This window comes from Ambystoma mexicanum, unplaced genomic scaffold (assembly GCF_040938575.1).
Source record: "Ambystoma mexicanum isolate Mex_15411 unplaced genomic scaffold, UKY_AmexF1_1 Mex_scaf4, whole genome shotgun sequence".
Lineage (NCBI taxonomy): Eukaryota > Metazoa > Chordata > Amphibia > Caudata > Ambystomatidae > Ambystoma > Ambystoma mexicanum.
Genome location: NW_027182455.1, coordinates 604,401 through 627,135, shown reverse-complemented (window position 1 = coordinate 627,135; position 22,735 = coordinate 604,401). Strand labels below are relative to the sequence as shown.

General features: G+C 45.7%; 1 protein-coding gene across 1 annotated transcript in view; it reads right to left on the bottom strand.

The window, feature by feature from the left end:
- Positions 1 to 11,709, bottom strand: part of LOC138559123 (microtubule-associated proteins 1A/1B light chain 3A) — a 397,199-nt gene extending 385,490 nt beyond the window's left edge. Inside the window, exon 1 of the mRNA XM_069642689.1 lies at positions 11,540 to 11,709. Within this exon, the coding sequence (XP_069498790.1) occupies positions 11,540 to 11,579 (40 nt within the window). The 5' untranslated portion in view covers positions 11,580 to 11,709. The remainder of the gene's footprint in view (positions 1 to 11,539) is intronic.
- Between the last annotated feature and the right edge of the window lie 11,026 nt (positions 11,710 to 22,735).

The following is a 22,735-nucleotide window of genomic DNA, read 5'->3' as shown; positions in this document are numbered from 1 at the left end:
CGCCAAAAGGAGCTCAAAATAAACAAAACGATCGCTGCCACCATTCCAGTCCCTGAATGACTTGCACCGATCAAATACCATCCTAAAAGAGTATCTAGGGCCTGTAGAAGGCTAGAGACCCAAGAGAGCTGTAACTTAGCTTACAGTGCCCTCTTGTGTCATGTTGCACTAAAGCCGCAACATGATAAAGGAAACTACGGGAAACAGCGTTCCCCGGTACTGACTGTCTTAAGGGCATGTCAGTTTCCCCGTAAGAAAGGAGCGAAAGCCCAGAGAAGTGCGGCAGAAGGCTGTACTTCTCTGGCAAAGTCAAGAACAAGGTGTGAAACAACAGCAAAAAGTTTAGGGGTTGCCACATGGAAGGAAAATTCCCTACAATTATGAAATCTTTCCTAACAGTGATGCAGAGCAAAAACAGTTTTTTCATGTTCATTCTATTGCTGGGTCACAGCCAGTTTGTTCCTTGGAAAGCATGGTCTGCAGATAAGTGGACAGAACAGCGACATGGAGAGGGGGCTCCCTCCAGCTCCAGACAGAGCCAGACAGGGGCCTTAGGTGTGGGCCTTTGTGAGACTGGCCAATCGCAGTTATTACAGGGCGGGCTGGTGAGGTACTTACTTGCTGAAGATGGCGTTGATCATGTTGCAATTGTTGAGCCACACAGGATTCAGCAGCCCAACTGGGCTACTGTGATGGTAATGCGATAACAATGTGGCAAAAGTGAACCATGGTTGCACAGCCCAAACGAATATAGCAAGTGGGCACCACAGGGCTATTTAAAATTGATGTTACAAAAAAAAGTCCTTGATCGTGGTTGGGCTGAGTGCCCTGGAGGCCCCTTAGGGGCGAGGCAGGCCCAGATGTATCCTGTTTAGCCCACGCGGCCCTAGAGGATCTTCCATGGGGGAGCAGGGCTTGTTGGGACATCCCTTTTGGTTCACAGTGTTGCTTGGGCAACATGGATGCCACCCACAGGTTTCCCTGGCTTTTCAGTTTGCACTTAAGGCATGGGTTACCAGAGTGTGCTGTGTTTTTGTTCTCTCTGTGTGTACCAGTATGGGGAAGCACACCATAAAAGAAGGCATACTGAGCCTGCCTCTTCTTCCTTCTGGCTACCTAAAAGGAGGAAGGCGGCTGCCCCGGCTCCTGGGGTTTCTAGTACGGACATTAAAGCCCTGTTTAAAGAATTCCTGGAGTCCTGTGCTGAGGGTCTTGGTGTGTCAGCGCCTGTCCCTGGGTCTTCCTCTTCTGGTTCTTCATCATCTTCCTCGGACGCAGCTGGGTCCTCCCTTTTTTTAGATGATGCAACTACTTCGACCAGGATGAGGTCCAGGTGGTGATGGACCGATCTACGTGTTTATGGGGTTCCAGGAGTCTTCTGTTGTGGAGCAGGCTGCAGAGGCTTCTATTTTCCAGTATAAACATTCTCCCAAAATGTGTCTTCCGATTGACAGAAATCAACATAACAAGGTTATTTGTGAGTGGGCCAGATTGGAACAGTTCTCGATACCCCATTTTATGGCTAAATTGTACCCCCTCAGGGGCGAGGAATCCTTCCTGCCTCCTACGATGGTGATTGATGACATTCTGGCCAGTCTTGTGGGCTGTTCCTCCATGTCTGCTGAGGAGACTGTTGCCAGGGACCCAGCGTACCTAAAGGTGGATTCTGCCCTCAAGAAATCCTACATGCGGTCTCATCTGGCTTTGCGGGCCAGCACCTAGGGGTCCTATGCCACGGATACCGTGTTGGCTGGTTCTCGGAGTCTGCTGCAGTCCCTGGCGGATGGCAATGACTGTTCCCAACTCCTGTCTGACATGCAGCGACAGACCGAGTTCATGTCGGAACTGTTTTATGATGGTGTTCGGTGAACCGCTATGGCCATAGGTGCCAATTTCTCTGGTAGGCGCCATTTTTGTCTTTTGGATTGGAAGTTGGAGGGATCCCAGAAACCTGCTGCTTTGAAACTTCACTTTGAGGGTCGTAAATTGGTGATGCTCTGGAATCCAAAGTTCACCTGGTCTTTAAAGCTGATAAACATGCACACAAATTGAGGAAGAAGGTGGCTCCTGCCTCGGCCAGTGATGTTCATCCTCCTCGGAAGTCTTAAGTTCCTCGTCCCCGGCAGATCGTAGAAAGCAGGGTTTCAGGGTGCTTTCTGTCATCCCAGGACCCCACTAAGTATCAGAAGTCCTGACGCACAATCTTGGCCATTGGGGGGGAAAGGTGTCCATCTCACTATTCTCGGATCTGGGACCGGTTGGCCTCTGACTACTGGGGGTCAGTCCACGGTTCGCCTGGGGTACCGGCTGGACTTTGTTTCCCCTCCTCCAGATGACTCCTCTGCCCAAGGGCTTCCGTCGACAGGTGGCCTTGCGTTCTGCCATTCAGACCTTCAGAAGCGGGCCTCTGTCCCAGTGCCGTCAGGTCAGAGGGGGACTGGCTCCTTTTCCTATGTGTTTCTGGTCTCTTAGCCAGGAGGGCCCTCCTTTCGTCTCATCATCAACCTGTGGAATCTGAATGCCTTAGTTCGGTCTCAGTGCTTCAAGATGAAGACCCTCCAGTCTGTCATAGTGGCATTGTCGAGGAGGGATTGGTTGGTTTCCCCTTGCGATCTTTCGGAGTCATCAGCAGTTCCTGCCGTTTGCTGTGGGGCAGGATCACTTCCAGTTCTGAGTTCTGCCCTTCAATCTCAAGTCAGCGCCTCGAGTCCCCTGTTGGCTCCCCTGGTGTCGTCTTTGCACATGGATGGGATTCACGTTTCGACCTAGTTGGACGATTGGTTGATCCGGGCCGGCTCTGGGTGGCGGCCATCTTCGTCTTGTCTGTCGTGCCCTGGTACGGTGGGGGGTTTTGCTCAATCTTCCCAAGTCCCACTTTTCTCCCTCGCAGACTTTTAAATTCATCGGTGCACAGTTCTGCACCTGCCCGGGGTTGATTTGGCTCCCGCTGGACAGGGCCTCCTGGCTCCAGCAACTCCTGAGGGTTCTCATTCGCGGGTCTTGGGATTCGAGCAGGGACCTTTTGTGTCTCCAGGGTCACCTGGCTTCCTGTGTCTTTGTGGTCCCCTGGGCATGGCTGTATTTCAGACCTTTGGTGCGCCACCTGCTGTCCCGTTGGCGCCCAGCGTCCCTTCGATATGACTCATTGGTCTCGGTCTCACCTGCCCTCTGGACATCGCTTCACTGGTGGCGGGTCAGAACCCATCTCTGGAGAGGTGTGCCCTTGTCCCCGGCCTTGCCGATCATTCTTACCACTGATGCCAGTGACCTGGGCTAGGGTGCAACTCTCCTGGACATGATTCATCAGGCAAAGTGGTCTCTTCTGGACTTGGGGAGGTCCTCCAATTGGAAGGAATTGGCCGCTGTTCGGCGGGCCCTGGTGATCTTCCGGCCTTCGATCTTGGGCAAGGATGTAATGGTTCGAACAGACAATACTGCTGCCCTGGCTTATATCAAACATCAGGGGGGCATGGGATCCCGCTCCCTGGAGGATCTGGCTTTGTCCATCTGGACCTGGGCAGAGGCTCTCCTGGTCTCCTTGAGGGCGGTCCATATCCAGGGGGTGGACAATATGATGGCAGACAATCTCGGTAGGGTGTTTTTTGTCTCAGGAGAGTTGTCCCTTCGCCCTGAGGTGTTTCTGGGAAGTGTGTTAGAGGTCGGTCTTCCCTGGTTGGACCTCTTTGCCTCCCCCAGCAACGCTCTTCTTCCCCGGGATTGTTCCTGGATTCCATCCCTGGGGACCTGGGGTGTGGATGCTCTTTCCTTGGCCTGGTCCCCAGAGATCCTGTATGCTTTTCCTCTGATCCCCCTGGTTCCGAAGGTCATCACCAGGATCAGGGTGTACCCGGGGGTGTTTTTCTTGGTGGTTCCTTACTGGCCTTGGAGGGGGTGGTTCCTGTGTCTTATGCAGATGCAGTTGGCACCTCTGTGGGTGTTGCCCAGTTGGCCGTCTCCCTTGAGGGTGGGCGCCCCCCCGCCTCTCTCATCCGTTGGGGGGGGTCTGGAAAATGAGAGGTGGAGGTGGGGCCTTTCGACTGCTGTGGCTGGGACGGTCCAGGGGGGCGCGTCGGTCCTCTATGCTCAAATCTTAGGACCGTCATTGGGCCAGCTTTCTTTCTTGCTGTTCCTCCAAGGGGGATTCAAGCACTGGCATGTCGATTGCCTGACATTTTGCAATTTCTCAATGAGGGGGCTGAGAAGAGGTTGACTGTCTCTACTCTCTGGTCTCAATGGGTGGCCATTTGGGCCTTTAGGGTTTCCAGGTCCCCTCCGGCTGCGGGGGTCTCTGGTCTCCAGGCTGTTGAAGGGGGTGGAGGACTCTCGTACTTTGGGCCCAGTTGGGGATCCTCCTTGGGACCTTCCTTTGGTCCTGGCTACGTTACAGAAGTCCATCTCGGAAAGGATATCCAGAGGAAATAATTCTCAGAAAGGAAAGGCGTATTAAGGATTTTATTATACCTAATACATTTTTTTCTTTGTGAATTTAGTCACGAATTAATCTGCACTGTAGCAATTTTTATTTTACATAGCAAGAATAATTAACAAAACAGTTTGATAAAATTCATCCTATTAAATCATACAAACATTTACGCGCATTCATACTACGTCCATCCATAAGCTCATCGACAATTACAAGATAAAAACATATAACAAATATAACAATTCATATACAATTTCATAATTATACAATCAATTTTTGTGCAAAACAACGCATAGTGCAAGGCCACAATACATTTTTTAAGTGGTCAGCAGCAACAACACTTAATGCATGACCATAGTAGATTTTTGAAGACTGTGGTCAGCAATCAGGATAGGCCAAACAGAATCTTCATAAGCGGCCTTATCCTAGGTTTTTCTCGACCGGTTTCGACGTGTAAAAGATGGTTTAATACGTCTTCATCAGGAGATTAAGGGTAGTTGTCTTGTCAATTGTGGTAGGAGTCAATCCATTCAGTAATTTTTGTACGGAACAGCAACAGTGTCATACAAATTGGCAATGTTCTAATAGACGATCCTGCAAGGCAGATGGCTGCAGTTGGACTCCAATCTGCAGAGAATATCCCACACAGTGCATCGCCGTTACTCGAGCGAGACCCAGAGTTCGCTGTTAACTCCGGACGTCTGTGTCGCGTCCAAATGGAAGGGAGACGCACGTTACAGAAGTCTCCATTTGAACTCCTCGAGGAAATCGAGCTGAAGTGGTTGACACTGAAGACTACCTTTTTGGTTGTGGTCACTTCTGCTCATCGCCTGGGGGAAATCAGGGCCCTCGTGTGTTGTCCTCCATTTCTGGTGGTCCGGGAGGAGACCTTGGTCCTGCAGCGTCACCCTTCCTTTGTCCCTATGGTCTCCTCTCTGTTCCATCGGTCTCAGGAGGTGGTCCTTCCCGCTTTCTTCCCTGATCCAGCCTCTCCTAATGAGGTGGCTTGCCATTGCTTAGATGTCAAGTGAGTGGTTTTGCACTATCTTACCTGGACGGAGTCCTTTCATCTCACTGACCATCTTCGGTCACCTTTGGGGCACGGGGCAGGAGGCCGCAGGGCTTCCACTCCTACTATTGGCCGTTGGATTAAGTCCTTGATTATCTGGGCATATGAGTCTGCTGGCCTCTGCCCAGCAGGGCTGGTCCAGGGTTGGTCCACTAGGGGGGTGGCTGCCTTCAGGGCTAGCTTGCAGTGGGTGGCTTTGCTGGACATCTGCCAGGCGGCCACCTGGGCTACTCCTAACACCTTCATTTGTCATTACCAGCTCAATGTGGAGGGACCCGTTCCACTTCCTTTGGTGTGGGGGTTCTGGGGGCTGTTTTGGGTTTAAGTGGCGACAGGGCTCTAGGTATTCCTGCTTCCTTCTTCTGTTCCTTGAATAAATTGATGTTGGGTTGGTTTTGCATTAACCTTGGTGTCTGTCTTTTGTGATAAGCATGGGAATCCTTCCTGTTTCTGCTTTGGTATGACTCGAAGATAAGTACTGGGACAAGGAAGAGGGACGTGGAAGTAATGCTCGGATTACTTACCGGTAATCTTCATTACACTTAGTCCTACTCTTCATCGTCCCATTACGGACTACCCTTTCCTCCCGCCCGTGGGCGGAAGTTGCCCATGACTTGGCTTTGAATTTACTCCCATGTATTGGGTAAGTGGGAGGTTATACATCCTGGGAGGGGAGGTGCCAGAGGAGACAAGCTTGAAAAAGTGTTCCAGTGAGCATGGACATACTCCATGGTAAGTACTAGGACGACGAAGAGTAGGAGTAGGTGTAATGAAAATTACCTGTAAGTAATCCGAGGTTTATGTTCAGCCAATGATATACTAGTCACCCCTTTTGAAATGTCCAACAAAAACAGAAGTGGGGGATACAAATTTGTTAGAAACACTCTTTCACTCTTCAAAATACCAGACATCACCAAAGCATATCAACTGGGCCGAAGACATAACAACAACGAAAACATGCCATGCCATAAAGGCCACTGAATGAACACAAACTAGGCACAGGGCCCATGCTCTCGTGTCCCATTAGTCCGTTAAGTAAAGTGACTATGTGTCCATGACGCTGTACCAGGCGATTGTGACAGCCTTCATAGATGACAAAAAGAAATCAGCTTGCTGAAGCTGTCTTTTGGTAGTAGGTTTTATAGTAGGCAAAAACCACAATATATACATAGGAATTAGATTGATTTGACTGAATAAGTACTAATAAAATAAAAATGATGACGCTGCCAAAAATAATGTGCAATCTTTGTTTGTGTCCACCATTTTTGTATTTCTATATTTTGTCTGTGAACAAGATTGTAGAATTTGAAAAACGTAAATAATAAAGGCTGCTTGATTCATAAAAGTGAAGAGTCCACAGGTGGTTAAAACTAACAGTGTTCCCTTAAATCTCATTTTAATATGCCGTTTGCGGCCTGGGGTTGTTCAGCACTTGTGCTCCAGTGGGCCTCTTGCTTTGTCTGTTGTCTAAAGTGCTTTTCCTTATGAGGCTCCTAGGCCTCGCCTGTCCACATACTGTTGCAGTGACAAGAACTGATCAACATGTTTGTTAGCAGGGGTTACGTCAGCACTGGAATCTGGCTGAACGCCATTTCCTCCACTCCCTTCCAACATGCATCCTTTAATAAAGAGCTGTGCGACTCCATCAATGCCTCGACGGCACCTTGAAACCGGCAACCCACATTAGAGCCCCCCTCCGCACCGTCCTTCCCTCTGCCCCGGGGACGGGGACTCGCTAGCGCTGGGAAGTCGCCTTAGAACACACCTGGACTTATCACAAGGAACTGCAACAGCCTCACCAACACACCCTACCTCACTTTCCCCAGGAATACACCTGCACCCGAAAAGCAGCTCTGCCTACAGCGCTTTGGCAGCTGTTGCAACCCGCAGCCGCCGACTTTGTCTCAATTCAGAAAGCACACCTGCAACTTCCACGCTTGGCGAGCTTCTGCTGTGTGTTTGTTCTGGGTCCTTTGAAAACAGGCCAACTCATTCACAACATAAACACAAGCCGTTGCATTTGTTTTGCTTGAGGTTTCTTTCATTTGTCTCCGCCTCCCCGAAGGAGTGACTCTGCTATTCTTCAGGCCTCTGGATTTCGACCCAGGAACTAGCCCTACTGCTGTTATTGGCCGCAGTTGTGCAATGTCATACGTCAAAAAACAAACGAGCACCGACAACGCCAGGTCTAGTTTTTTTAGTTCTACGTCAGAATGCAAATATTCAATCTCTGACGAAACTAAGCCCTTTTCTTTTGCGAATTTGCTGTTTTGTTTATTACCTGGCGTTTCCACCCCCACATAAAACAAACCTTTCGCCATCCTGTTTTGCTTTATTTTCCTTTTCTTATTTTTGCCCCTTCTCTTAAATGCCCTCTCGCTGAAAATTATTTAATAAAAAGGAATTTGGGCAGGTCGTCAGGAAACAATTCTTCAAACCGTCTTTGTTTTCATTAAAGTTAGCTCATCAAACAGGCTAAACGCGGGCCCACTACAACCTTAATGCTCAGCCTGGGATAGTTTCCCATACTGATGATGTGCAATCTCAAAACTCCAGGTACTGCATTGTCCACAAGGCCTTCTGGGGCCTGGGACCTCAATACCTTTAACTCTCTCTTCCTAAATATCTTCCCTTTTGAGCTCTTCGCTCATCCACCTCCAACTCCCTCAGGGTCAGTCGCTTCTCCAAACAGCGAGTTGGTGGTAGATCTCTTTCTTCTGCTGGGGCCTCCCTCTGGAACAGCCGCCCTGCATCTCTGAAACTTGAGGAGCACCATCTCCGGTTCCAGAAGCACCTCAAGACCTTCCTCTTTGCCTCTGCTTTCTCTCCTCCTCTCCCCTGCTGATCTCCTGGCTGAATCTGAAACTGCACTGGTTACCTGGCTACCCTCTGATCTCGGACCCAGGTCCCCTCCTCGCCAGTTGCACACCTGCACTGCTACCCTGGCAACTCTTGCCCTCCGGGACTGTTCTGTGTTCCCACAGCCCCTACTAGCACGTGACACCTGATGTCTGCACTTACCCTTGCACTTGCCACCAGCTGGTCACACTTATTTATTGTGCTTATTTATCTTACTGTTATCCTGTGTACTGCACTGTCCCCTCCCCATTCCCCCTGCACTCCCCCCCCCCTGCACTTACACAATCTCAATGTCACCTGGCCTTGTAGGATTGCTGTCTCTGTCTTCCCTCCGTTTCCCCTCCCTTGCTTCATCGCGCCTTGAAACACTTGTGTATAAGCGCGTTATAAATGCCATATCATATTATACGGCAAGGTGCAATCGTAAAGGACTAGGTCAAGTGTCTGACATCTGTGGCTCTCTAGATGTTCTGGACTACAACTCCCATCAACCCTACTTACTACAGTCAATAGTAAGGAATCATGGGAGTCATATTTCAAAACATCTGGGGAGCCAGAGGTTGCACACCCCTGGTTTAGCCTAGTAAACCCCTGTAACAATAGCAGGCCTCATATGCTAGATAAGGCCTCACATGTCCAACGTGCTGGCATTTTATGGTGGGTATGACCCAGAATGCTCAATTACAGCCATCCTATGGCTTTGCATAGTCCTCCATGAGCCGCCTTTTCCACTTTCTTTGTGTAACGTGGCCTCCTTTGTATACATTTCAAAATATCAAATAAAATGATTGTTCAAAGGAATGAAAGAAAAAATTAACTCTCATGCAAATTACTTAATTTCACAAACACTTGCCTCAAAACCATGTTTCATACTGGCTAGCTATACGTTGGGGGGTGGGTACACCACTAAATAGCCCGCTAAATAGCCCTGTGAACGACCCACACCTCTGCACGGAAAATAGGAGTGGGAATTGTAGCACACCACAATATACGACATTGGAAGAGTAATGTGCTGCATGTAGCCAAAACTGAGGGGGTACGATAAGGTATCGCCACTAACCAACCCCACTAAAAGAAACTCATCCTTCTGCATCCACCTCTCAAACTCTGAACTAAACACAGCCATACCTCCACAGCACAACAAACCGCATGCACGTCACTACACCGCAACAATGAAAACAAACCGCAAACAGCCTCGCACAACAGCACACGACGCCTACCAACCGGAAATTCACACCTATGCTCAGCGAACAGTGTAAACTGAACTGAAGCTGCCAACAGCACAGCACCTGGATGGGCTCAAAACACTACTTGCACTAGGGTAGGAGTCTGCAACCTTTGGCTCTCCAGATATTTTTGACTACAACTCTCACTAGCCGTACTCAGCATAGTCTATGATGAGAGATCATGGGGGCCATAGTCCAGCAGACCCCTGCATGAGGGGCATACGTTGGAGGTAAACCTTACACTGAACCCAAGATTGCTGCCTTATGCTCAGAGAGGAATCCATTAAGGTTGGGGGACAGAGATAAGATACCCCCCCAGCCCCCCAGTGCTGGCGCCTGCTCTCTGGCCAAGATGCTACAATATTCACATCAAGATTCTCCTCCTGAATACCCACAAGGCCTTGGAATGACGGGTGGAGGGACTAAAGCAGGCTCACTCCATGGACTTCTTGCTGCTGCTGATATTCGTCCTCAGCATGAAGAAGAGCCCAGGTACCCTTGCCATCACCGCCCCTCAACAGCCGCACAAGGATATTGAGGGGTATATGGCAGAACAAGCAGTAAAAGCACAACCTCATACAACCCAATCAACAAGTTTGGGCCAAGGTGGGGACATGAGATGAAGACACAGAACGGGATCTCACTTTTGAGAAGTTGTGCTGAAGATGGTAAAGGAATAGAGAGCGTGGAGAGGCATTCACTTCTTGATGGAGAAGATGCAGCAACCCACCAATGGTTGATGGTATTGAATACTGGTCCATGACATCACTATCGGGAGCTGTCACTTAAACTTCAGTACAGAGAGTCTGCTGCCTAATCTTCTGTCGGCCAGATCTAAAATCTGCCACTGGCCCATTTTAAATAACCCAGGCATTCAAATGATATAATGGTCTACAGTGAAATAATACAAACGGAGTTAAGGAGGATAAACCAGGGCAGCGGATAATTTAAAAAACGTAGAGCCAGACGACTAGAGCGATTGAGACATTCCAAAGGTTAGTGTTGTCTAGGGTGCAAGGGGTTCGACAAAGGAGGTCCCATGGCAAGCCATAGAAAAGTAGGATCGGTTTGGGAGTATTAGGAGCACAGATACCACTTCTTTCAAAACACAGAAGGTAAAGAGGCCCTTGGTTACTTCAGCATCGTCCGCGGTAACTAGGCTATACTTCTAAGAGCGCTTTTAAGAACCAAAGGACACGCAGAAGCCAGAGCGAGGAAGACAAAAAAAGAATGGGTCCCGCTCAACTGAAATGCAGGCAAGCTCAAAAACACGGGAAGCCACGCCACATCTGGCACATGCATAATATGTACCCTCCTTAGCCACATAGCGGGAGGGGGGAGCAGCATAAACATCAGATTCCATTCCATGCCACGAAGTCTTTTCTCCCCTTTTGTGTACAAGTAATACGGTGGAAAAGTCGTGGTCGTCTATAAAGTGGCGGAGGTGGTAACAGATACATTGAGTAGGTCATAGATAGTGTTGTTGGCTGATGAGAAGTGATCGACATTGTGGTGCCTGACTCACGAGGGTACAGTATGGGGTAATATGGGGAGATACACTAAGTGAGATAAAGTGGGGACGTGACAGATACTGTGCGGAAGATAACAGGCATAGTAAGTAGGTGACACCATATAGCGGTATTGCCAGTTACAGGGGTGCGGTGGTAATGGAGACGTGGTGACAGGCACATTAAGTAGGTGTAGAAACGTACTGTCAGATACAGAGATGGGTTGACTGATACAGTGGTGCTTGAGAAATACAGCGGTGCTTAGATACCATTGGATTGACAGATCGGGCTGGGGGGCAGTGGAGACGTGTCAGGTACTGTGTGGAGGGTAACAGGCGCGGTACTTGGGTGATTTGTAGCGGTGTTTACCAGATACCGGGTCTGAGGGCGACTGATCGCTGTTTGTGACACACACTCTGGTTAATGGTTCCATACCCTCACCCCGATCACTCACCAAAACTGCGCCTCTGCTTGAAGGGCCGGTCGGTCGGCATGGCTGCGATCCTTTGGTAAGCGTATGGGCTGGACTCCGTGCTCTAGACCCCTTGGGCTACTCCTCTAGACGTCGCTCGGTGCTCTTTCTCGATCTGTCTGTCTGTTCCTTTGCCTTGCGAGGTAACAAACTACCAGTGACGTCACAAAAACACCCCTTAAAGGGGAGGAGGATCGGCAATAGAGGAGACTCAGAACCAAAACAACCCCTGAAGGGGAGGGACCGCACAACATCACGCGAAGGGGTGGAGAACCACAACATCCTGAAAGGGTAGGAAATAAAACCAGCCCCTTAAAGGGGAGAAAAACGGTGCGCTCAATGAAGGGGAGGGCACAGTATAGCTTTAAGGACAAGCGACCCAGAGGCAGGTGATTTGACCCACCATGCCACAATGGTGACTCTTAAATGCGAAGAGGATCGACCACTTCCCAGACCCATTGCGTGGAGAAATTGAGAAAATGTTCAAAACAGAGAATCGGCGAGAGTGAAAATAAGCACAACACCCTTGAAGCTCATTGCGAATAAAAAGGCACAATCCGATCAATCAATTGTTTACTCAAATCCAATTTTATGGTTGGATGCTTGAGGATAAATATGTCTCAGGATGGAGGGAGGAGGGGGTTGCCTACAGCACTTAAAGCCATCAGAATAACAATATCCCTTAAAAGAGCGATCTGAGAGTACAACTTTAAGGAAAATAAAAATACAGCACTCTTCAAGAGGGGAATCACAACACGCTTAAAGGGGAGGATACCCAGGGCTTTGTGGGGTAAGAAATCGAAAGGCGCCCTCATTTGGGGGCGTGGCCTTAAAAACGTACACAAACATTTTATATATTTGTATGCGTACCTTACTATGGTTTGTGTAGTATGCAAGCCATCTTTTATAAACATAAAAATATGCAACATATTTCTATGTTTATAAAAGATGGCTTGCATATACACAAACCATACTAACGTAAGCTGTATACTTATATTTATACTACAAAAAAAACTTTGTTGAGGGCACGTTAGGGTTAAGTTGCCCTACCAAAAACCTGTGCAGTTCACTAAAAAAATTATTTCAACCTCCCCTTTATGGTTCCAATTAAAACAGAAAAACCCCTGAAATTCGACAGTTATGGTAACCTAAGCCCCAAACCTGCCACCGCCCCTGTGCACTGCTAACACTAACACCCAGACCATGAAAGATGTCATCTCAAATGTCACTGATGACATCACTGAGGACATCACATGTTTAGTCCCTTTGTTTTCGTTCCCTGCCATATATATATATATGTATATATATATGTACATTCAGTAAAAAAACTTTGTTAAAGGATTGTTATACTTCACAGTTAAACCAAAAAACACTGCTCATTCCCCCATTATGGTAAGCTAAGCAACCATAAATTGCACCATCTGCGTGCGTTGCTAAGACTAACACCCAGAACATCAAGGATGACATCACAAACATCATTGATGACATCACTGATGACATCACGTCTGCCTCACTTATTTTTGTGCATTGAAAAATGTAGGCCAGGTGGTTTTATTCACTGACAAGCACAATATACAAATTGAAAACTTGCTGTATATCTAAACGTTACCCTTGTCATGTCTTCTTAAAGTACTTTCCTTAGTGTCTGGTCTCAGCTCATGATGCACATGCATGGGGCAATAGCAGGCCTCAAACACACAATTAATTTGTCTACAGGAAGATAAACCTTCTGATGATGCTGTTTCTTTCTTCCTTACTTCAGTTTCCCTGTATGTGCCTCTCATTTATATGCATTGGGTCTTCATATCTATTGTTTGTACTAGCACAAGTGCGTATTAAGTCATGAGTTGTTAGCTAGTTATTATATGTTTAACATTACACAATCACCCCTGACATCTTGCTACCAACATAATAGAAAGAACCCCTTGTAGGTAGGGACTTTTCATCAACATTCTTTTCACATGTAATGTCATTAGTGATGTCATCAGTGATGTTTGTGATGTCATCTTTGATGTCCTCGGTGTTAGTCTTAGCAATGCGCGTAGATGGTGCGAGTTATGGTTGCTTAGCTTACCATAATGGGGGAATGAGCAGTGTTTTTTGGTTTAACTGTGAAGTATAACAATCCTTTAACAAAGTTTTTTTTACTGAATGTACATATATATATATATATATATATATATATATATATATATATATGTATATATATATATATATATGTATATATATATATACATCAGTGACATTTGAGATGACATCTTTCATGGTCTGGGTGTTAGTGTTAGCAGTGCACAGGGGCGGTGGCAGGTATGGGGGCTAAGGTTACCATAACTGTCGAATTTCAGGGGTTTTTCGGTTTTAATTGGAACCATAAAGGGGAGATTGAAATATTTTTTTTATTGAACTGCACAGGTTTTTGGTAGGGAAACTTACCCATAATGTCCCCTCAACAAATTTGTTTTTTTGTAGTGAATTTTACAGGTTTTTGGGAGGGCAATTTAACCATAACGTCCCTTCAACAAAGTTTTTTTGTAGTGAATTGTACATGTTTTTGGAAGGGGAACTTAATCATGACAGTGTGTCAATGAAGGTGTTGTGTGGAATATACACTGTGATGTTGTGATTTTGGGAGATATGTAGTATAATCTACGTACTTGATATACATTTAGCATAGAACATACAGAATCCCCTCCCTATTGATAATAGAAAGGGACGGACCGAGCGCCTGTTTGCAGACGGGGCGGGCAGGATCAACATTACTCAAAGAGACGGGGGGTGTGTGAAAATGTACTATTGTCTTACACAAAAAGTGTACAACGTAGAAGACGGACATAAAGATATTATAAGTACTAATAAGTAAATATGGAAAATCTGAATATAACCATGTAGAATGAAATGGATGGTACCATAAAAAAAGGATGCCTTCATCGTAATCACTTCACAGAAACTCAGCAGCCTGGAACGACAGTGGACGGACGCAGGAGGACGAAGGGAGATTGAAGGAAAAGAGTGAGTGGAGGGCATTTTTTTGTATGTGTGTTTTTTTTTATATGTGGTGCAGAAATAATAATTTCTTTCTGTTGTTTTGAATCAGAAATGGCTAGTATTTTGGAGTGGCTGGAGGAGTATTTTCCGCATGAGGAAATGTCTGAAGACAGCGACAATAATGGTACATATTGGTCTGCATATGCAAAATAATAACCAGAATTTTATAGGCATTTAACATATGTATTTATTTTTTGAACAGACCAGGAAAGAAAAGAAGAAAGGGCAACAAACAAGACAGAAGAAGATAGGATAGAAAGGATTGGGCAGAAAATGAACATATTGAACGAGAATTTTAAAAGTTTACGTGAGTCTGTGGAGGAAAAGTTTGTTACCATTGCCCCACGTGTACCTGCCCCACTTCTCCATTACGTAGTGAACTTTCCCCAAACCTAGAAGAGGAAAATAGACGTTTTGACAAAATATCGATCCCTACTTCCCCTCACAAATCTTCTCCTCATAACCAGCCCGTGTTGAATCCTAATTCCTCCATATTTGTGTCAGTGTCAGCTTCCCCCGCTATTTCTGTGGATTGAAGTGTGTGTGTGTGTGTGTGTGTGTGTGTATTTGGAATGTTTTTATACAGTCGTTGTAGTGAAAGATTATGAGTAAAACATTTTTTTTTAAAAAGACTTAAAATGTTCGCGAACAACGCGCCTGTTCGACCTATCCGTAAAGCATGGAAGGTGGGTGCTGTAAAGGCAGTACACCTATCCTTACTTATGTCAAATAAGATGGACCTCATGTTTGACCGCACCGTCTGTTGAAGTTGTACATACATAAACAGAAAGGGGCGTCTTAAGGACAATATACCTCGCTGTACCCAGGGCTTTAAGTGGGGTAAGAAATCGAGGGGGGGCCCTCATTTGGGGGCGTGGCTTGTGGGGGGCGTGGCCTAAAACATACGCAAATCGTAAGGTATGCACACATATATATATGCATGTTATATATCTGTGTGCGTAGCTTACTATGGTTTGTGTACTTTGCAAGCTATCTTTTATAAACATAGAAATATGTATTTCTATGTTTAGAAAAGATGGCTTGCAAAGTACACAAACCATAGTAAGGTACGCACACAGATATATAACATGCATATATATGTGTGTGTGCATACCTTACGGTTTGCCTAGTTTTCAGGCCATTTTTTTTTTTAAACATTTCGGTTTTATAAAAGATGGCTTTGAAAGTACACAATTCAAGCCATCTTTTATAAAGCTTTGACTACGGACAAAATTGTCAGTCGGCAAAGCTTTATAAAAGATGGCTTGAATTGTGTACTTTTCAAGCCATCTTTCATAAACCTCGAAAAATTTCAAGAAACCCCAGGTTCGCCGAGGGTTAAAGACGCCTCGGCGACCTGGGGAAACAAAGGGACAGTAACTGCCTCTGGTGACCTCTCGCGCGAGGGGGTCACCAGATGCAGTTACTATGACTGACGGCAGTGGCAGCCAGTCACAGCGTCGCTGTGGCTGGCTGCCACTTCTGTCGTCTCGCATGACTTCATGGCAGGCGCATCTCCCGTCGTGGCGGCCGCCGCGACGGGATAATGCATCCCGCCAATGTTGCGTGCAGTGGGACGGGGGCCCCAGCAGGGCCCCGGCTCAGTCCCACTTTTTGGAGACTGAGGCCACGGCCCACTTAAAGCCCTGGCCGTACCTCTTGTAAACGAGATCAAACATGTTCGTAGAACACACCAGATGTCCGGGATGGCTGTAAATGAGCAAAATGGGAGTGTGTGAAGGACAGTATACCTGTCCGTATCGGGCGCAGCCAAAATGGTAGCATCCGTAGGACGGGGCGGTGGCCGGCAAGTTCGTAGGCAAATAAAATGGAGTTGTCCTAAGGACACTGAAACTGTCCGTACAGTGAACATATCATGTATGCACATGCGCAGTACAACCGTAAGTATAGGGAACATCGTGCCTGTCCCTAACTGTCTGTCTCACTTGTGTCGCACTTTGAATTAGTTTGAGAACCCGAACACTGTCCGTAGGACACTTGCGTGCATGTGCGCGTTAGGTACTCTGCATTTGCTGTCCAGCGGACTCCCATTTCTGGCACGGATGTGTTCAGGACGTCATCATGTGACCGCACCCACGCTGAGCGTGTGGACTAATTTGCGCAGTTTGTGTGCTTCCGCAACAGTCCAAAAGAACTTGTAAACACAAGGCAAAGTATTGTAGAGTGGAAAAATATAATTTCACATATCCCAGACAATAGCTAACCTGAGGACGTAGTGTGTAAACATTTTGTACCGCTTTTCAGTGATGAAGACGGTCACGAGGCTCACCCCTCCACCCCTACAAATGGCCACAACCCCGAGCGCATCTTCATTGTCCTTCTAGCTATAGCAGATTGAGGTGTACTGCCTTTACTGCTGTAGTGACCAAAAGGAAACTAATCAGTATGGCTTCCATGGCTGCTTTTGGTTCATTAGCCTCGGCACCACCCCCAAACCCACCACCACCACCACCTCCCCAAGGGCCTGCAGAGAGATATATGGGTGAGGATGTAGAGAGCGAGGAAGAAAAGGAGGAAGAGAATGAAGTGGAGGAACTCAGCACTAGGAGCACTCTCCGGGAGTCGTGGGTGTGGCGGTTGTTTTCCGTTTATGGGAACGTACCAAAAGCACATGCAAATCTGGTGAAGTGTAACCAGTGCAAAGTGGTGCTGAGTCGCAGGAAACTTGGTTCGTACAGCTTTGGTACTACAACCATGAAGCAACACCTCACTTCGTTCCTCACTGCGGACATTCGCAAGGTGGTGCCATGTGAAGAGCGTAGTCAATTGAGTTCCTCCACAGCATCCTCCGTGTCCGATCCTCCCACCACAAGAGACACTCCTGTGGGGGAGTGCCTCCCTCCAGCTGCCTCACAAGCCATTTGCAATGCTGTTGACCCATACCTTTCAAAGGTGACAATAGTGTGTACGTATTGTGATGCAGTACTCTGCAGGGGGGGAGAGTTTTCGAAGTGCTTTTGAGGCTACGGTCACAGAGCACCAGAAGATCTGCTCCTTACCTAAATTAAGCTCACCCTACATCTTTCTCTGTTCACTTTCCCTTTATTATCCCCGTGGCTGGTGTCCCTTCCTTACCCTCCTTTGGCCTCTTATCTTATTGTGTCGTGTGCTGTGAAGCAATAAACGTGAAAACAACAAAAATGACAGAAAAGGCTCTTTTCAGAGCCGCCTTTCTCAGTTTAAAGATAGAACTATGAAGTGACGGTTGTGCACCCCCGCGCAGTGGTGGAAAAGTTTGCGGACAGTCGTAGGTGAAAAAAGGGAGGGTGCAAGCAGAGCAAACACAATGAAGTGTACGCTGGGAGTAAGTGGGGGCTCTGAAAAGACTGGGTCAAAAACTGTGGATTGGAGAAAACGGATTGTCAGATAGGTTAGTGCGAATTCAAAAGAGGGCGCAATGCATTTTGTACATTGCGAAGACAAATCTGATTGCCAGCATATGTGAGGTGGACTCCATCTCTGCGGAAAATGAAAGAGCTGCGAAACAAAATGTTTTCATTGTGGAAGGAGGACATGCCAACATCTCTTAAAAAGGCACAAACATCCTTATTCACATTGCGTCTCGCTTTCTCCATTTGTGGACCAAAAGCAGAAGAACGCAGCCATATTTGTCTTTGTGCAATACGGGAAAAAAGTATTTGACAATGTGGAAACATGTCCATGAGCTTCGCAAGGTCTTCCTTCATTGCAAATTGCAAATAAATTCCAGAGACATGGCCTAAACTGTTTCCTCTGCAATGAATGATAAGTATATCTGGAGGACGCTCTGTCAGTAAAGTAACACAGAGAGGTACCAAGTCTAGCCACCTCAGGCCACGCACGCCGTGCCAGTGCACTTCCACATCAGGAAAACCGAGATCTGTAGATAAACTGCAGCTTTCTGCATGCACCTTCAACCAATGTATCCATGAGTCTCCCAAGATCCAGATAATCTGTTTTCGAACATGGAAAGCCATGGCTGTGTGGTCTCCTGTCAGGGAGAAGACGGTCTTACTAAAGTGCGCTGTTCAGAACAAACCTACTGAACTTTATGGACCAATCCTTAGCTTCGCTCATTCTCATTTGCATGCGTCTCCACCCCTGAATCCCCGTTGGTGATATGCGCTGGCTGCAAAGTACCGCCATGTTCGCGGACATGTATAGGATCAGCGCGTGACGACGGTACATTAAAGCATTAAAGAGTTATTCCCCTTTTTCCACTTGAAAGTTGGCTCTGAAAAGAGCCGTTTTTTAAACATTTTTGGCCACATACCGTACAGACATCTGTTATTTTATTTATTGTTTTGTATTTTTTGTTCTTGCTTTCCTCCTACAACCATTACAGAACCTTCTCTAAAGCAAGCCTTATCTTCCAAAAGAACATCGCATTTCCCAAAGAAGATAGCGCAACACCATCTGCTTCAAAATAATCTGCATTGCTTGAAGCAATGTTATTGTGGCTGCAGAAAAACATACCAGCTCGTAACATGAATGCACGCATGCCGCGATTGATGATACACCTCCCAATAGTTTGATCTGGACAGAAAACAGAATTGTTGTCCCATTTTACCCTAGGGAGTAAAACAGAAAAAATTACTTTCGTTGTTGGGAAGATGGTCATGAGTGCTTCAACCAACTGTGTCAAATCTGCCAACAAAGTATGTGAACTCACGTATCCCAAATGGGAAGCACCGTAGTGCAAAATGACCACATGAGGAGTGGTCATAGCATGCATGTCTCTAAAAACTTGCAGAATTGCCGCAGCATTGGCATCAGTGTCAGCGCTCCACACCATCTCCACTCCTCTCACATTGAAATGGTGTGCCACATGCCTACTCTCCTCATAGTGTTGTAAGCCATGCACAAAAATGTCTCCTAGCACCAAACCCTGACCCTCTCCACGCCTGCCATCTTCAGTGTACGCACCATCTTTCGACACAAAAGAGTAAAGTGAACATCTTATTGGCTGATGCCTACAGTCCCTTTCCATGCAGGATTTGCTGTAGAAACCCGTATGTGACACGCCCTACCCGCGGACAAGCGTTTTGTACGTGCGGCACGTAACTCTTACTCAGTCCTTCTACCCTTTCCACATCGGTAGCAAATCGAGTACCTCATTGGACACAACTAAGCAGTCACACAACCATCCACCAATCATATTGAACATCGCCAATTCTAACTCCTTCATCAACATTGCGCACTTCAAAATTACTGTCGATGATTCTACGTACAGCTTCATGCATGGGCACATGCATGAGTATAGAATACAGGTATGTATATTGTAATCAGAGAACATGTGCAACCCTTATGATTTAATTTAGACAAATTAATGCCGCTGTGCATAGGCAATACATACCAACGCTCCCCCTTTTCAGTGCAAGATGTCCGATTTATCACTGGCAAATCGCACAACTGCTTACTGTCTTCCGCATAACCTATACACACGTTGCAGGCATGCCTATTTAGGCTGGAACTCAATTTTGTATGTGAAAATGTCGCAGTAGTGTACTATGTACGGCCTACAATAATGCTACTTGCAATGCAATCGTATGAGAAAAGTAAGCGCTCCCGATTGCTTTGGTAACATCTCCCTCTGAGGGTCTCCCGATTTCTTGTCATCGTGCTTTTAATTTGCTAGTAGAAAATGTTCCCCCATCTACTACTGTGCCCTAACGCTTACAAACCTCTCTCCTATACATAGAACACCGTGTAAAAAACAAGGCATTTCCATAAACTTAAAATTGTTAGCAATTTGGAAGGACTTTCAAGTACCATATTGCAAATACCATGCAAAGACTGCACAGAGTGAAGTGAAATGCACACATGCAGTGGGTTGAAATATGAAAGTAGAATGCTGTGACGAAAGAGCACAATTAATGTGTGCAGTATCATCACTGCTGTAAACACACAAAGTAATTCATTTTGTTTTTTGCACCGCAGTGATGACTACTCTCCTGAGAATCAACAGCATCTACACTGCAGACAACATATCCGAAGAAACCTGGTTATTTTGCAAACAAAGTAAGTACAGTACTACCTTTATATTGTAAGTACTCCTCAAAGAGGCTGTGTGGGTTATGTGTTTAATTTGGGTGCCAAAGCAAACATTGATTACTAAACCATTCTACCTACAAATATCCATTTATTGAACAAAGAATAACAGGCAGAATGGCTCACAAATCCCCGTGTGTTTGGAACTCAAACAACATACGTAATCCTTAGAAGGTTAGATTTAGAAAATAAGTTGCTGTTGCAAGTTTATGGCATTTCGTTTCTTAATAATGGTTCTCAAGGCCACTTTGTACTCTCATATGAAGAACATTGTAGTAGTATACAAATAGTAAAGGAGCCTTACCAAATAATTGCAAGAGTCCAATGCACATTGACACACCATGACAAAGAGCTTCCCCATCAGACTCATGCACACATGCACACAGCAAACATACATTGGACAACAGACCAAAGTATACCTTTTTATTTCAACAGACACCAAAGAATGCCTATCAAAAAGCAACTCCATAGAAAGGAACGCAAAAGTAGAGCAAATAAAAATAAAAGTGCCCAATGTAAGCATCCACCTGTTGTAGAGTTTGTAGAGAATGTTGGAACAAACCAGCTAATGCAGTTGGTTAGCAAAAGAAAGGAAGTCTCAACTACCGAAACTTTACCTCCTCCATCAAAATGTGTCACAAAACAGAAAAATGTTGTCAAAAAAACGACTACCATTACAGCTAACCATGCTCCTAATAATCCTGATAGTGTAACAAGAATGTAAGTAAGAACATAGTAAAAAAAGTATTTTATCAAAAATGTTTCGCCACATAGTCCTTCAGAATCTACTAAGAAGAGGAACGAAATCATCCTCACCCCTTAAAACCTACCGTAGAAAGTTAATCCTACAAGCTCTCGTGGACAGTGCAATCCTTCTCAAAGGAAGTTGTTTATATTAGTGTTAAATAGAATGAAAGCACTAACAAAACTAAGTACTAAACTACAAAGAAACTCAGCAATAAACGGAATGTGAACAAAAATCATTTCTTACATGTTTGTGGTGGTGAATGGAGTCACACAACAATCACAGAACCATATTTCAATGAAGAAGCATACAAACAAAATCAAACAAACACAATTGCCATCCATAGCAGTGGACGAGGGTATGAGAAAATCAATACTACCATCATGGAACAAGAAACACTGCTTACAAATGTCTTCCCTGAACACTCAGAATTACCTCTCGATTCAGCAGAACCACACCGTACAGTATACAAATGGCCATGCACATCAATGTGTACCATTCCAAACAAAGCATTCAAATCTTTATGCCAGTTCCTCAATCAATATGTAAAAGGTAAAGACAAAAGTAAAATGAAAGTGCTGCAAAATATGGATATTTGTCCAGTGCGGAAATACACAGGACTAAAAGGACATTCATTAGCCTGCATTTCTGGGCCTATTTGCAAAAGCAACTTCCATGATATCAAAAGGATATCAATACATCATTCCAATGTAAGAAATCTAGTGTATAAAATATACTATGCAAAAAGTCCAGCTTCAGAATTAGGCAACTTAAATACCACTCTTCTGCATGGTACACCCAAATACTTACAAGAAGAAATTGACCGTATTCAGAAAGTATTTTGGAAGTGAGAGCCACTTACAAGATGCAACAGTTTTAGAACATAGTAGCAACAATTCTGCACATAGCAACCCTCTATTACACACATACAGAAAAGAAATAGTAACGTTCAAAAGGTAATCGGATGAAGTACCAAACCATGCACACCGTGTGTGTGTGTTGCCAAAAAATGTGGACATAGCATACAAAATAGAAGACAATGAAGATTCTAAATCAGGGGTCTCCAACCTTTACGTTAGCTAGAGCTACTTGTAGTGGAGGCCAACAGTGGAGAGCTACTAGCGGGCGATATCGGGGTAGGGATATTTATAAACCTTGGAATTTTTACCAATATTTTTTTGGCTCGATTATTTCCCCTCTATAAACAGATGGAATAACATATGCCTTCACAAATATATTAAGAACTTCAAAAACCTCTTTGTTGCATTATTTATTTATTAGTAGCTGTCTCAAAAAGACAGATATTTGTTGGACTACCACACAAATATCCTGTAATT